Source organism: Tachypleus tridentatus, chromosome 11, assembly GCF_004210375.1.
Source record: "Tachypleus tridentatus isolate NWPU-2018 chromosome 11, ASM421037v1, whole genome shotgun sequence".
Lineage (NCBI taxonomy): Eukaryota > Metazoa > Arthropoda > Merostomata > Xiphosura > Limulidae > Tachypleus > Tachypleus tridentatus.
Window position 1 is genome coordinate 8011690 of NC_134835.1, and position 16788 is coordinate 8028477.

The window sequence follows — 16788 nt, forward strand, 5'->3', positions numbered from 1 at the left end:
ATATCTAAATATTAAATACCAAACTATTGGTTTCTACGGTCACTTCTTATAGTCTACAAACTGATATTATTAAGCAATGAAGTATCTCCCTCTCATCTGGTTATTTGCAATTACAATTAGGTTCACTGAAATCTGTAAAAAAAAAAAAAAAGAAGAAAGATTATGGATTTGGTTCTCCAGCTCAGTGCATATTGATGGAGCTTTGTCTATCGTATCCTCCTGGCGGCCACATCACCCAACACTCTCGTGGAGGCTTTTTGTAATAAGAATGTAATAACTAACATCAAAAACGCATCAATAATTAGTAAGAAAAATAGAATGAAGCCTTCACCAGATGGCGTTCTCCGTGACACATGCCAAACCGAGGGGTGGCTAATGTGGAGCAAGCCAACGAGACGAGTGTAATTCACCCAGTGTTCGATACGTCAGAGAGTTGAATGGATGTTCTGTCCCTCGCGGACTCTCAGGCTCACGTTCATGAACTGTCCCACAATGCTCATCTTCATAACGCTTGCTGCTTTTCTCGGACAAGGTAAGATAGCGAGTAATGTTTCCCGTAAAGAAATGTATAAATAACAATCTTCTCTTTCAATGAATGTTCCTTAGTCAGGAGCTTCGCGTGTCTATTTTACCACGCGCACTAATGTCTTATTAAGTGGAAAAGTGGTCACAGATGTCACAACATGACATAAAGTTACTTTATCAAGAGGCGAATTGAGCCGTTTCACGTGTTTGTGTGTGTCTGTTTTTTAGTATAGAATTTCGTGACGTATCATACAAAGAATGATAGGTAATTAAAATACTGAACTAAATATTTAATTCGCTTATGATACGAACACACAATGAAGGTCAGATATGGCATTCTGTTATGTAACGTTTTTAACAAGGCGGTGATTATACCGTCTTTTCAACTGGGACGATACTATTTAAATCAATATAATACAAAGAAATATAACAGTTAACATCATCAAAATTGTTAAACCGTTTAAACATAGAAAATATCACAACCGAAAGGTATTTGTGTGTTTTTTGAATTTCGCACAAAGCTACTCAAGGGCTATCTGCGCTAGCCGTCCCTAATTTAGCAGTGTAAGACTAGAGGGAAGGTAGCTAGTCATCACCACCCACCGCCAACTTTTGGGCTACTCTTTTACCAACGAATAGTGGGATTAACCGTCACATTATAACGCCCTCACGGCTGAAAGTGCGAGCATGTTTGGCGCGACGGGGATGCGAACCCGCGACCCTCAGGTTACGAGTCGAACGCCTTAACCCGCCTGGCCATGCCGGGCCGAAGTGAACGCTTAACTATCTTATAAACCAGGTTTTTTAACTATTATGTTCTAATAGTTAACTAGTTAAAGTAGTTGATAATAATATTACTATTTGTTACGTAATTTTCTTCAAATGACTATTTAATTATATTTGCAAAATTATAATTGTGTAAATCATGCTAATATTTTAAAGTACTTATTAGATATTTGTAATAACTTTCTTACTTGTATTTTAAACATGTAATTTCCATGAGACTATGAACAACCATAAAGGTAAGGCTGTATGAATGTACGATGTTATATTTCTACTTGAATGTGAATCGATTTTTTTTAATTCTTGAACTGTTTGGAATTTCTCCTGCACAGATTATTTTCTAGTTATTCATGTATGAAACTCATAAGCGATTATTTTGTAACAGAATCTGCTTGTTTTGCTCATTTTTTTACTTACACAAACGTACAACTTACGGACAATAACGGTGACTTCGCGCAAACTAAATTTTCTCGTATTTGGATGGAACAAACAATGTCAGAAGTACCATTCGTTCGAGAATATGTGATTTCTTGTGTGTGCCACCTACACATAATTTAAATGGTTCTCAGATAACGCGATATCCATTTTATTAAATAACCTGATACAATTTGATACTCTAATTAGACGATTCACATAATGAGAAGAATACGAACATTTCTTACAAATATGAATTTTTTTGTGGGTCAACGGTTGAGTCGTTTCTTACACAAACGATATCATTTCGATAACACATCATTCCTACAACACATTCAATATTTCAAACCTAACAGTTACTTCGCACTAAATATTTCAAACCTAAAAGTTACTTCACACTAAATATTTCAAACCTAACAGTTACTTCACACTAAATATTTCAAGCCTAACAGTTACTTCACACTAAATATTTCAAACCTAACAGTTACTTCACACTAAATATTTCAAACCTAACAGTTACTTCACACTAAATATTTCAAACCTAACAGTTACTTCACACTAAATATTTCAAACCTAACAGTTACTTCACACTAAATATTTCAAACCTAACAGTTACTTCACACTAAATATTTCAAACCTAACAGTTACTTCACACTAAATATTTCAAACCTAACAGTTACTTCACACTAAATATTTCAAACCTAACGGTTACTTCACACTAAATATTTCAAACCTAACAGTTACTTCACACTAAATATTTCAAACCTAACAGTTCAAACCTAACAGTTACTTCACACTAAATATTTCAAGCCTAACAATTACTTCACACTAAATATTTCAAACCTAACAGTTACTTCACACTAAATATTTCAAACCTAACAGTTACTTCACACTAAATATTTCAAGCCTAACACTTATTTTATATTTAATATCTCAAATCTAACACTTATCAAACCTAACATTTATTTTAAATTTAAGTTCTCAAACCTAACACTTATTTTATATTTTGTACAATAACAATAATACTTACGTCTATCACCTCTAACTGTAAAAGAGTTCACTCTTCAAATTCCAGCAAATTATCTAACTATAAATCAGAATTAATATACATTAAAACAAATAGAGGATTATTAGATGAATGTTAGTGTGCTAGAAGTTGAAATAAATGGTTAAAGATTTCTCTTGAGCATGACTAGTTTAAACATTAATTTTTAAAGGTATTTTCTGATAGAAAAACATTGTCACAATTCATGCATTAGCGCTGGATGAACTCGCAGTTAACCTATTTATATTACTATCGCACGTATTCTAAGAAATACCATTGTATGAACTTGTGTTTTGAGCTATCAACTTCTCAACTTACTTATTGTTCCGTTACTTTGTTGGCACGAGCTCCTACAATACATGAACCATAAAACAAACTTTATTTAACAGATATTTGTTCTTGTTCCTTTAAAAACTCAAGTACAGGATGAAAAAGGAATTATCAGTGAATAATAGATAAACAATAACTATTACAGTTCGAACTTCATTGTATTTAAAACTCGCTTATAAACACAACCTTCCTGTGTCTATTAGAAAAACAAGCAAATAAATACAGAAAAACATTTACAAAAAGAAAGTAAAAGTAGCGATCGCTAATATTTAAAAACATTTGAAACAAAGTGGTAGAGATGACAATTGCATTGTCTCTACGTAATAGCACAGCAAACAATTAACATACATCTATATATACATGAAACTATTTAACCACAATTGGGTTATTTCTATCCTATTTGTGTCTTTTAACATTCTATTACACTCCATCAGTACTATTATGTATGGATGGTAATATTAGCCATCCTTATATTTATTTACTTTGAAAACTCGCTGGAATCACACACTTTTAAATTACAGATTCAAATGAACTTTTGTTGCATGAGCAAAATTTGCTTTAGTATAATTTTGTTATCGTTTCATCTAATTAAAAGGTCGAATAAAAATTAAAGTTAATCACACACAGTATTGTATTTATTTTTATAAGTCAGTTAAATAGTTTTAACTAAAGAAGGTAAAGCTACAAACACTTATTACAGTCAATACTGTGTCCCAACATTGGTACTGTATAAACAGTCATTACAGTCAATACTGTGTCCTAACATTGGTACTGTATAAACAGTCATTACAGTCAATACTGTATCCCAACATTGGTACTGTATAAACAGTCATTACAGTCAATACTGTGTCCCAACATTGGTACTGTACAAACAGTCATTACAGTCAATACTGTATCCCAACATTGGTACTGTATAAACAGTCATTACAGTCAATACTGTGTCCCAACATTGGTACTGTACAAACAGTCATTACAGTCAATACTGTATCCCAACATTGGTACTGTATAAACAGTCACTACAGTCAATCACTGTATCCCAACATTGATAATGTAAGCTTATTGTTATTCTGTTAGGTTAAGAAAGTAATGTTTTTTTCCGCAATACACCAATGGACTTTAATAATCACTGAGTGTTTGGTTTTCTTTCTTAAATGTTCAGTAAAATATACACTAATTTATCATAACGAGTACTTTAAATTAATTCATTATCTTGCAAACTGGAACTTCAACAGCTGGTATTTCCAACCTAGTTTTTTTGGTTTTTTTTGGTTTCCTGTGAAAGTTACCAATTATATTTCTCTATCTAATAATACGTTGAATATTTTTGTTTAATGGGACCAGTTCGATGGAAAATATTTGAGGTAAAAATGTTGATTAAGAATGTGAACTGTCCTTCCTAAGTTATTTAATAAACTCAAAACTAATATAACGTTCTTCCTTGAAATATGATAGCCAGCATTGGTAGATATATCGAACTGTTTCCTCTAGGTATTATATATACATTCGAACTTCTCTTGTAACTGCAACGTTGTACGTATCTCTTTCATGAACAGTTATGAAATCATTCATATTTTTCTTATTACATTTATTGCCTGCGCGGAATCATTAGCTTTATTGGTCCTTTCTAAAATTATATCATGAAAATAAAACATATTGAAATAATACATACGTACATATATATATATATATATGTATACATATCACAGTGTGGAGCCGTGACAAGCGTGTTATCAATACGGTTATAATATATATATAAATGTTTCTATGACTCAAGCGGTAAATATTCTAGTTTTACCTTTCATTTCTTAACTATCAGAACCGTTACTGATGTAGTGAAATATTTAATTGGAAGCTATATACATCCAAATTTCTAAGTTCTTTTCTTATGTAAAAATGTACTTACCTCACCAAGTTGTGAAGTTTCAAAATTTCGTTATAGAATGTAAGGTACAGTTCGGTAAGGCTATCAATGGCATATTAAGGTGGTTACTGAATATTGACTCATATGTAAGCTTGAAGCACACAAGAAAACTGCAAACATAGATTGTCATTTAGAGTAATTAACTGTATTCATTACTTTCTTTTGGTGAGTAAATACGAGTAAGATGTTACATAAACTCCCTTGTAAGTCGGTAAATCAGAGATAAGCAAAACCATAACTTATATTATCCAATACATTTTATATGGATAACGGTTTGAGATTTTTTTTACCCATTGCAGTGAACTTATATTTGTATAAAATGTGAATAACAAATCTGATACTATCTATTCTTCTCTATTATTAAGCAGGTTGTCTTTTGTCGAATATTAAAAATACACATAATGTCCAATCATTTATTCAGTTCTTCACCGTTTACTAATTTATGTCGGTTTTAAATATTTTATACAATGTAGTTGTTGTATAGAAAGTAATGTCTGTTGTATAGAAGGTAATATCTGTTGTATAGAATGCAATATCTGTTGTATCGAAGGTAATATCTCTTTAGTCCTGATTAATATTATCAACTAAAAAATTTAACTGTATTTTAGCTGGTAAGTTCGTTATATAACTGTATTTTATCTGGTAAGTTCGTTATATAACTGTATTTTACCTGGTAAGTTCGTTATATAACTGTATTTTACCTGGTAAGTTCGTTATATAAATGTATTTTATCTGGTAAGTTTGTTATATGGAAGAACTACTGTTTAATCCAGAAGAGTACGTTAAGAAAAATTATTATATTCATTTTCGAACTAGATTACATTCAAATGATGGTAAATCTGTGTTTAATTTTGAAAAAGCAAAAATCCGTAGATAATCCAAAATGTAATATTCAATTTTAAATGGTTTTGAAAAACAGAAAAAATAAACTCTTCTATTTAGTCTTGAATCGTTTGATTATTTATTCAAAATTAAAATTTTTTGACATTATGCAACTGAAGGATTTACATTTCAATTTAACTTATTTTCAAACTTTTCATCCAAATAGTGAGAGTTCACTACTGTCGCATGTGTAACACACTTCTGGTTCTAAACTGTTTTGATTTTACTCAATGTTAGAAAATGCATTTGTTTTCGAATTACAAAAATTTACTTCATTGGACAACAGTTATATTCTCTAAATTATCTACATTACTTGGCACTAAATATTTGAACATAATCGTTCATTTTGAAGAGATATCTCAATTAGTCGGTTACTTTTTAAAGTATTAGGCATTGTCTTCAAGTTTTGAACAATAGACATAACGTTTCTGGCCTATCTTTCTCTTATTATTCTTTATTCAGTTGAGTGGATTTATCTCTGATTAGTTTCCATATCATCTGTTACCTTCCTAATCTTATATTTCATGTAATTATATTGGAAGCAATCCCTGCTCATCTTGTCAGCCGTTACTTAAAAACAAAATGGATCAAAATAAGGTTTTAATAAAGGACCATTATCAGACATATATTTCAATATAAAGTAAAGACAAAATGAATCGAAATAAGGTTTTAATAAAGGACCATTATCAGACATATATTTCAATATAAAGTAAAGACAAAATGAATCGAAATAAGGTTTTAATAAAGGACCATTATCAGACATATATTTCAATATAAAGTAAAGACAAAATGGATTGAAATAAGGTTTTAATAAAGGACCATTATCAGACATATATTTCAATATAAAGTATAGACAAAATGAATCGAAATAAGGTTTTAATGAAGGACCATTATCAGATATATATTTCAATATAAAGTAAAGACAAAATAGATTAAAATAAGGTTTTAATAAAGGACCATTATCAGACATATATTTCAATATAAAGTATAGACAAAATGAATCGAAATAAGGTTTTAATGAAGGACCATTATCAGACATGTATTTCAATATAAAGTATAGACAAAATGGATTAAAATAAGGTTTTAATAAAGGACCATTATCAGACATATATTTCAATATAAAGTATAGACAAAATGAATCGAAATAAGGTTTTAATGAAGGACCATTATCAGACATGTATTTCAATATAAAGTATAGACAAAATGGATTAAAATAAGGTTTTAATAAAGGACCATTATCAGACATATATTTCAATATAAAGTATAGACAAAATGAATCGAAATAAGGTTTTAATGAAGGACCATTATCAGACATGTATTTCAATATAAAGTATAGACAAAATGATTCGAAATAAGGTTTTAATGAAGGACCATTATCAGATATATATTTCAATATAAAGTAAAGACAAAATGAATCGAAATAAGGTTTTAATAAAGGACCATTATCAGACATATATTTCAATATAAAGTACCAGTTAATATTATAATGTTACTGATTTCATAAAAAAAAAACTTATTGTTTCAGAGCAAATAAACAAAGTGTTGTCAGAAATTATAAACTTCCTAACATACCTTCTTCTACAGGGATATTTGCAGTCAAATCCACCTGCTTGTTGAATACGATATTATTATACTAAATCTGTATTGAATCATATTTTATTATATTCGTATTCAGAAAGTCTATTATGGCTAGAAATCAAATTTTAATCTAAACATTATTAATTTACAAAGAATGTTTGTCCTCCCCTTTAGTAGTTTGTATCATTTGTATATAACAATAACAAAATTAAATCTCAGTACAGAGTGAGCGTATTCAACTCACATCAACTGTCAGATACAGTTATCGTGGCTTTAAAATGTCAACAGAAACTCTGTTATGTAGTGGATATTTTGACGCTTCAATTTGTGATTAACGTTTCCACTTGAAACGTTCTTACTTGCGTTATAAATAAACCAGTTATACACTTACACATACACGGAGTCGCTAAAGTATACGTACTGTTATCGCTGTGTATAAGTGTAATTTGTAAGTTCACCAGGTTCGTTAAATGAATCAATAAAACTAGAAAGACATGAATGTTCTACCTCAGTTAAAACAGTTTTCGTAATTGTTCTCCATAAGCAATAAAAACGTTGCACAAAATGTTCAATGGAAACGTTGTTAAAATAACTATAGTTGTTCCAGTCACGTGACAACTTATTTATCGTGATTGTTAAAGCGTGGAGAAGTATACACTGAATGTGTCAAGTATTCGAGGAATGTGTTGCTTTTAAGAAAATTTAATAAACACGTATAATAGTACTGGAGTGAAGCAGTTCAAAAATGGTGTTATATAAACTATTACACAAACACCATTTATCCTCATTTCTTAGTGTTAGATCTCTTCTCGCATTATGGAGGACTTTTGTTTCATCCATTTGTTTCTTCGTTCAAGTAACTGTAGAAATTATGTAGTTAATGTTTTTTTTTTATCATTCCAGTATTAGAACTTTACACACAAAAAATACCAGGCTTTCGAATAACTGATTATTTCACTTGAGAAGAACAAGGTGTTAGACTTTTTTTTTTCCTGAGATTTATTACACTTTTGTACATGATCGAATGTGTTAGTTCTTTTATCAGAGGTCCCGGCATGGTCAAGTGTGTTGAGGCGTTCGACTCGTAATCCGAGGGTCGCAGGTTCGAATCCCGGTCGCACCAAACATGCTAGCCCCTTCAGCCGTGGTGGCGTTATAAAGTGACGGTCAATCCCACTATTCGTTGGTAAAAGAGTAGCCCAAGAGTTGGCGGTGAGTGGTAATAACTAGCTGCCTTCCCTCTAGTCTTACACTGCTAAATTAGGGACGGCTAGCGCAGACAGCCCTCGAGCAGTCTTGCGCGAAATTCAAAAAAACAAATACACAAACTTTTATCAGGATTGAAATCCCAGCGCTTGAGTAGAATGGATATGGGCGATGAGTGAACACTGATTAAATTCTTTCCCAAATAATTCTAGATTATTCAGTAAGTTTCTAGTATTTAGCTCTTTATATCGTATGGTTCGAGTGAGACTGAACAAAGCTAACATTTTTCTAAAATTACTTTTTAAAACTGGTATTCAGAAAGTTCATAATTTTACTTTCTAAATAGTTGACATAATAGATTAATTACTAATTTCTCTTGAAATGCGCCCCCAGTGGCACAGCCGTATATCTCCGGACTTGTATCGCTAGAAACCAAGATTCGATATCCGTTGCGGGCAGAGCACAGATAGCCCTTTACGTAGCTTTGTGCTCAATAACAAACAGCATCTCTTGAAATACAAAAGTTTATGAAACTCAGTTATTCGTGTTTTACGGTTTGTTATCTGAACATTAAGAGTTCTACGCTTCGTTCATTCTTTTACACAGTGAATAAGTTTAAGAAAATATAATTGTGTTCCTCTTGTCTTTGAACAAACACACAATATAGTAAGAGTACAGCACTCTCCTGACGTAGTTAGAAACCTTAATTCGCGAAACTGATATGTGATTATTGATTTAGCTAAAAAGTAATTGAAAAACTCATTACGTCAGCAGTTTATTTGGAAGTTGCTCAAACTGTTCTATGTTCAAATCTAATAAAACCTTTTATTCGAGGGAGTGTTTATTAAAGAAACAAACATGGCAAGAAAATTCTCGAATTGGTTCAACCAGTTTTTGTTGATCTGGTAATTTATTATAAAACTCATAGGGGTTAAGAACAAGTGTCATCTTGGTTCCCTGTAAAAAAACGTAGTTATGCAAAATCAGTTCGTAGCATTAACACTGAAGGACTTTGTCAGAATCATTGTTATACACATCTATCTAATAAAGTAGTAACACTTAATCATCGAAAAAATCCTTTAAAACTGTTTAAATTACATTACTAATCGTGTTAAAATTTAAAACTGTTTAAATTACATTACTAATCGTGTTAAAATTATACTTTAACGATCTCTTGTAATTATGGTCTTTCACACTTTGTTTTTTCAACAGGAGTAAAACAGTTCGTTTTAGTATATGTATAAGAAAATTGGTGTATCAAAGAATACTTCTCTGTGTGTTTTATCTTTTAATACCAGCAAAGTGACTTAGAGAGCTACACAGTAACGTTGAAAGCGCCTGTGTAATTAAGTCTGTTTCTAAAAGAAAAACAATTTTAACCTTTTTCGAGAGCTATGATTTATTGTAGTGTGGTTAATAGGCGTGTTGAATATTTCATATCGTTTTAAGTTATACACTTAGTAAGGCCCTTAGTTTCAAATAGGATTAGCTTTTGCTCTTTAGGTATGCTTTTCTTGGACTTTATTAGGATTTTCTTTCGCAACGTTTGTTTTGTTATACATCAGTCTTGAATTCTATTGTTCTCCCTGTCTCTATGGACTTCTGTTGCGTTGTGTTTTTAAATGGTTAGCGTTTTTGTGAACTGGCAATAAAAACACTAAGCTGTGGCAATTCGAGAACATTAAGCCTCGTGAGTAACACTAATGTTGTAACACACATACTGACACACTGATCATGCTTGGCCTTCTGGGAAGCATTCAGTCCTTCTACTTAGTCCTAACTTACTTTTTTCTAAGAAGTAATTCCCTCAGGAATTAAAAATAAAACCTAACTGTTTCCTCCTAAGACAAATCCTGTTTGTTTGTTCTCACTACTAATGTTTAAAGTACAAGTAGTTTAAGTAACCATGAAACTTTGGGGAGTTACTTTTAGCCGCTGCACATTGGCTCGTAGAACGGCTCTAAGTTCTTTCAAGTACAAACTTTTAGTTCATAGCTCCGTAATCTCTTAGCGGATTTGAAATATAATTACAGTTTAGGACTCAGGAGGCTAAACTTTTTCAATTGATGTAATTCACCACGTATTTGCTCAAATCTTGCGAAAAAAAATTCAATTTGACGGTAGACTGATGGAGATTCTGACGAGTAATAAAATTTGATCAAGTATACATGCGCCCCACACTTGCTATTGTTGACGTATAAAAATATAGCTAATAAGACTATCATACATTATTTTACTCTAATCCTGCCCGAAAGAATTTCAAGACCACCGCTATTGAGAATTCCCTCGTGTTTAATTACGCAACTGCGAATATTAATTTCTTTGTTTAAAGTTGACCCGATAGAGCCAGGTGGTTTGGTTAGAACGCTCTACTCGCGATCTGATGGTCGCAAGTTCGAATCTCCGTCACACCAAACATGCTCGCCCTTCGCGATGAGCGAATTAAATTCGAGTTGATGTAGATATAATTCACTAGCTAGCTCTGTATACTTCTTTTTTCGCGTATCGCGCATCGAGTTTTTCGCCATTAATGTTATATTTTCTTAAAAATACTGTTGTCCAATGGGAACCCACTGAAGTTAAATGGTTTATAATGTTCGAAATATATAAATGTTCTGGTCAGTTATCTTCAATTCTTAATTAATAAGCGCTAATTACAGTTATAGCTTCCAAGGTTTACTGTTTGTTTGTTTTTTGAATTTCGCGCAAAGCTACTCGAGGGCTATCTGTGCTAGTCGTCCCTAATTTAGCAGTGTAAGACTAGAGGGAAGGCAGCTAGTCATCACCACCCACTGCCAGCTCTTGGCTACTCTTTTACCAACTAATAGTGGAATTGACCGTCACATTATAACGTCCCCACGGCTGGGAGGGCGAGCATGTTTGGCGCGACCGGGATGCGAACCCGCGATCCTCGAATTACGAGTCGAACGCCTTAACACACTTGGCCATGCCGGGCTCAAAATGTTGTTGCATCGGGCGGGAATCCAAGGTTTATACTATATAACTGTAGCAAACCAACAATGTATACTTCTCTTGTCGCGTCGCGTTGGTTACATTTATGGACGTGAAAAGAGTTTCTAGAAATTTCATCCTGCACAACAATACAGTAATATTTAGGTAAAACACATATTGTTCATTCGTACACTCGAAAATCTTGTACAGTTTTTTGTGAATAGGCGGGAATTTTACAATACAGATACAATATTATAAGTTACACGCATTTCTAAATATATGTTTGCCTCAAAATACAGCCGATATCAAAGTAGATATACAATTGTAAACCCGTCACAGTATTTCATCCAATCCATATACTTACAAAAGATACTGATTGGTCTATAAAATTTACTTCAAGTTTTTATCCGTTTCTAAAACGGTTTAAACATTTGGCCCGGGCATAGCCAAATGTTTAAGGCATTCGACTCGTAATCCGAGGGTCGCGGGTTTGAATCCCCCTCACATCAAACGTGCTCGCCTTTACAGCCATGGGGGCGTCGTAATGTTACGGTCCATCCCACTATCGTTGGCGGTGGGTGGTGATGACTAGCTGCCTTCCTTTTAGTCTTACACTGCTAAGTTAGGTACGGATAGTGCTGTTAGCCCTCGTGTAGCTTTGCGCAAAATTCAAAACAAACCAATTTAAATAAAATCAAATTTTTTTCTACAATATCGTAAAAACTACACTTTGTTTTATTAAGTAACATGTTTACCATATTTTCATCAATCAGTATTTAGTGATTTATCAAATAAGACATGATCAAATAGACTGAGGCATATGTTAATTCTATATACGACCTCACATCAATTTTTAAATATTTTAACAACATTTTGAAAATGTTGCTTCGCGTAGATGAACGGGCCCACTCTTAATGAAAAAATTTAAAGATAATTTATATATACATATAAATATATATATTTTGTAAATGTAATTTATTTTATTACTATGGTGTTATTTGCACCTGCAAGCTTGTAGTTACTTTTAACACTAACCTCAAAGATTACGACTCGAAGAATCAACAACTTAATAGAATTTGAGATTTTTCTAGATGGTTCTTGAAAAGCTAACGTAGTAAGTAATTAAAAGAATAAATGGTCTGTTAAATATCGAACAGTCTCCTTCTTGTACAACATTGTTATATTTGTAGTTGTACACGCGTGGCTCAAGAATAGACACAAGCAAATAAATCACCTTTTACTTAACTGATGGAGAACATATGCGCTTACAAACTATATCGCGAAGAAATTATTAAAATCCGTTATAAACTGTTAAAACAAAAGTGTGCTTGTAGAAACTTAGTTTTATTAAAGGAAGCGGGAGTTAATTTGTCAACACGTGACCTCTTTATTTGGTAAAGGCATGTGTGTCGGTATATGTCGAATCGCTGGATAATTATCACCAAACCTCGTATATACTCTTAGAACTCTCTGGAAACTGAGCGCTGGGGTATAATCCCCAAATATGACCCCCCGCAGCTCCTATGACTTTCTCATGCATTGTGTCTGCTTATAAGTGGCGAACCGCTGAACTAATTGTTATCAAACCTAGCGTTTACCTTTAGGAGTGATCTAGGAAAATTTGTTTTTGGATCTGACCTGAGCTATATCACTACCAACCCACATTAGAGTATCCCATGTCTTCCCCATTCATGGGGTGGGTACATTAACAAGTTCAGCAATGAAGTATATATGAAAATTATAATTTTCATATGTACTTTAATTATTGGAACATACAAAATATACACAGTTTTAATGAAATTACACAATGAAATACAAAAGCTTCTATTCTAACGAACAAAGAAGGAAAAAAAAACAGAATAATATTATATACATTACTGATATTAATTAAACTTAAAAAATAAACAATTTTAAAATTCGTGTGGCATGCGGCTAATATGACGTCATGCTGAAACTGAAGTCCATTGCACCGTCAGAACAATGACTACAATTTACAACAATAAGATCTCTAGATTAACATGATTATGTTTCAGACTTCATTTGCAAATGCTGTGCAAAAGAAATCTTTATTTCACATAAAAATTGTGTGGCGATAATTTATGACAAACTTTCTGTTAGTACCTGAGTCATGAAGATTGACTGAAAGTTTGTGTAGGAATATTTTAGTCCTAAGATTGATCTAACATGTACAGGAAGCAGATAAGCAACGATAGCAGTCGACGACCAACTAGTTAACAAGCTCAGCACAATGAATTTCCTGATGCGATTCAACTACCTCGTGACTCATCGTCTCCCTGGAGACGATCAGACACTGTTGGCAAGGCTGGTAGAAGAACTTCTGGGATCATCTAACAATTTCACCTTTTATCTCACTGCAGTATTTGAACGGGACGAGTTCTTGAATATGAATAAACTGAATTTGTAACACTGAGCTAACTCTGATTCTGGATGTACGTTTCAAACACGTGACAGGACTGAAATAAGGACTTGTATTTCTGTTACAAACAAAGTTGGCCTCAGTGACTTATCTCCCTCCGTGACTTATTTCTGGTCAACAACATTACCATACTGATCACAAAATGATCCCAACAACATTACCATACTGAACATAAAATGATCCCAACAACATTACCATACTGATCATAAAATGATCCCAACAACATACCATATTGATCATAAAATGATCCCAACAACATTATCATACTGATCACAAAATGATCCCAACAACATTACCATACTGATCACAAAATGATCTCAACAACATTACCATATTGATCATAAAATGATCCCAACAACATTACCATACTGATCATAAAATGATCCCAACAACATTACCATACTGATCATAAAATGATCCCAACAACATTACCATATTGATCATAAAATGATCCCAACAACATTATCATACTGATCACAAAATGATCCCAACAACATTACCATACTGATCACAAAATGATCCCAACAACATTACCATATTGATCATAAAATGATCCCAACAACATTACCATACTGATCACAAAATGATCCCAACAACATTACCATACTGATCATAAAATGATCCCAACAACATTACCATACTGATCATAAAATGATCCTAATTCTTGTAGCTTAGCAATAGTTTCATTAAAGAAAACTAATATAATACTGTTAATTGGGTGTCTAAAGAGCTTAATGGTTTGTTACATAAAATCCACGTATTTAGCTTAGAAAGGTAAAGCTACTCAATACAGTTCATATTTAAAATATTACAAACAAGAATCACCTCGTAACATGTTCAATAACGTTGTCACATAAAGCGTATACTACAGTAATTATCTCTGTACAACCTAATTCTGTTTGGGCTGTTTTGTCTTGATACGCAGTGGGTTATTTGTGTAAGTAGCTATAGTATTGTTTTTGAAGCCTGTCCATATGTCTCCTGTAAAACATTCCAATAGTGATAATATAACAATAATATTATTACTTTGTTATAATATAGCAATAATATTATTATTCTGTTGAGAGGCAACCGTGTTTGTTGGACAACTGATGAGGTTCAAAGATGTTTATCAGATTACGCTACTAATTTCGTAGGTTTGTATCCTAGCAACAGAACTGAAACGTAAATCACGTGACTTCTTAAGACCAGAGGGAAAAAAAATTAATTAAAAGTCTTCACGATATAAAAGATTTAGACAAAACTTAACATTTGATTAAAAATTTACCTCAGCAAACTGGAATCCATTAAAGTTTTAACTCAAGTTACCGATCTTTCATGACAAAAAAAACCTTTGCATTTACAATTTCACCAAGTCTGAAGGCTTGAAAAGTGAGTCGCTAGGGGGAACATACGTCACAGATTATGTGTAGAACAACCTCTGATGTCAAATAATCCTGGAGCATGTGGTAACAACGATACTTCAGCAGAACACAGGTGAAGTATAATATATATCCACTTCTCAACAAATCTTGAATAATAATACGACCGAGTCACTCTGGTACAGTGGTATGTTTGCGGACTTCCATACTAAAAACCGGGTTTCGATACTTGTGGTGGGCAGAGCACGGATAGCCCGTGTGTAGCTTTGTGCTTAATTAAAAAAAACTTAACTTAATTCAACTTTTATGGTTAAAATCAAGTATTTTGTGCATAAGATCTTCGCGAGGTGAGACTGAAGAAGATAAAAGCCACGTATTTCAGTCTCTTGCACAACTTTTGTTTTCTTTATTTGTGCGTCTAGTCGTCAGTTAGTGAGACTGCCTATCTGAGGATCCGAGTTTCGTGTCCCGCTCGATCCGTGTGAGCGTTATAAAAGTGACAGTCAAATTCTAAAGTTCAGTTAGACTAACCCCAAGGATAGATGCGAGGACTGTTGATTGAACATATTCCTTGTGTAAGTTTCCATGAATATCCGAAACGTTTTTTTTTTTTATATTTACAGTGAAACTTTGTTAGGTTAGATAATATTTTACTTTCAGTTTCACTTAAACGGATAACTGCAGCTTCGGTCTTTGTTTAACTTAATGCTCTTAATTGGAAACGCCAGGTGGCCAAAGTGGACAAGCAAAATACGTGAAACACGAGTTTTCCAAACTTGGCGCCTGGTATAAAAGCTTCAGAGACGTGCAACGCAGGTGCTTTTTGTTTGAACGGCACATAAAAATTTAAAAGGGATTATTTTAATATTTACGGGGCTTTTAAAGAAACACATAATATGTGTTTAGTGTGATATATACCTAATTAAGTGATTTTTACATCTCGTCTGAAAACTTCGTGTAAAAACTAAACCTGAAAACTAAGCGAGTAAGTTTCGTGACTGTTACTGTTCTACAACAAGCTAGATAGTAGTTTTTTTTGGTACAAGTACAGCTTTGCAAATAATAGATGTCCCCTGGTGATTCAGTGGTAAGTCCAGAAAAAGATGTTTCGGTATTCGTGGTGGGCACATCAGAGATGGTTCATTCTCTAGCTTCGTGATTATTCACAAACAACAAATAATTCGTGAATTATAAAAATACATAAATACAATACTGCATTGAAAACGGTTCACACCATATAGAACTTTATTATTTAATTTTAAATTAAAAAATATACCAAATATTCGTCAACGAAAACCAAGCAATGGCATGAAACACAGACTGATAGACAAATTAAAAGAAACTTTTAATTCTG

General features: G+C 32.7%; 1 protein-coding gene across 1 annotated transcript in view; it reads left to right on the top strand.

The window, feature by feature from the left end:
* Positions 1–386: 386 nt before the first annotated feature.
* Positions 387–16788, top strand: part of LOC143231654 (uncharacterized) — a 49977-nt gene continuing 33575 nt past the window's right edge. Inside the window, exon 1 of the mRNA XM_076466206.1 lies at positions 387–532. Within this exon, the coding sequence (XP_076322321.1) occupies positions 442–532 (91 nt within the window). The 5' untranslated portion in view covers positions 387–441. The remainder of the gene's footprint in view (positions 533–16788) is intronic.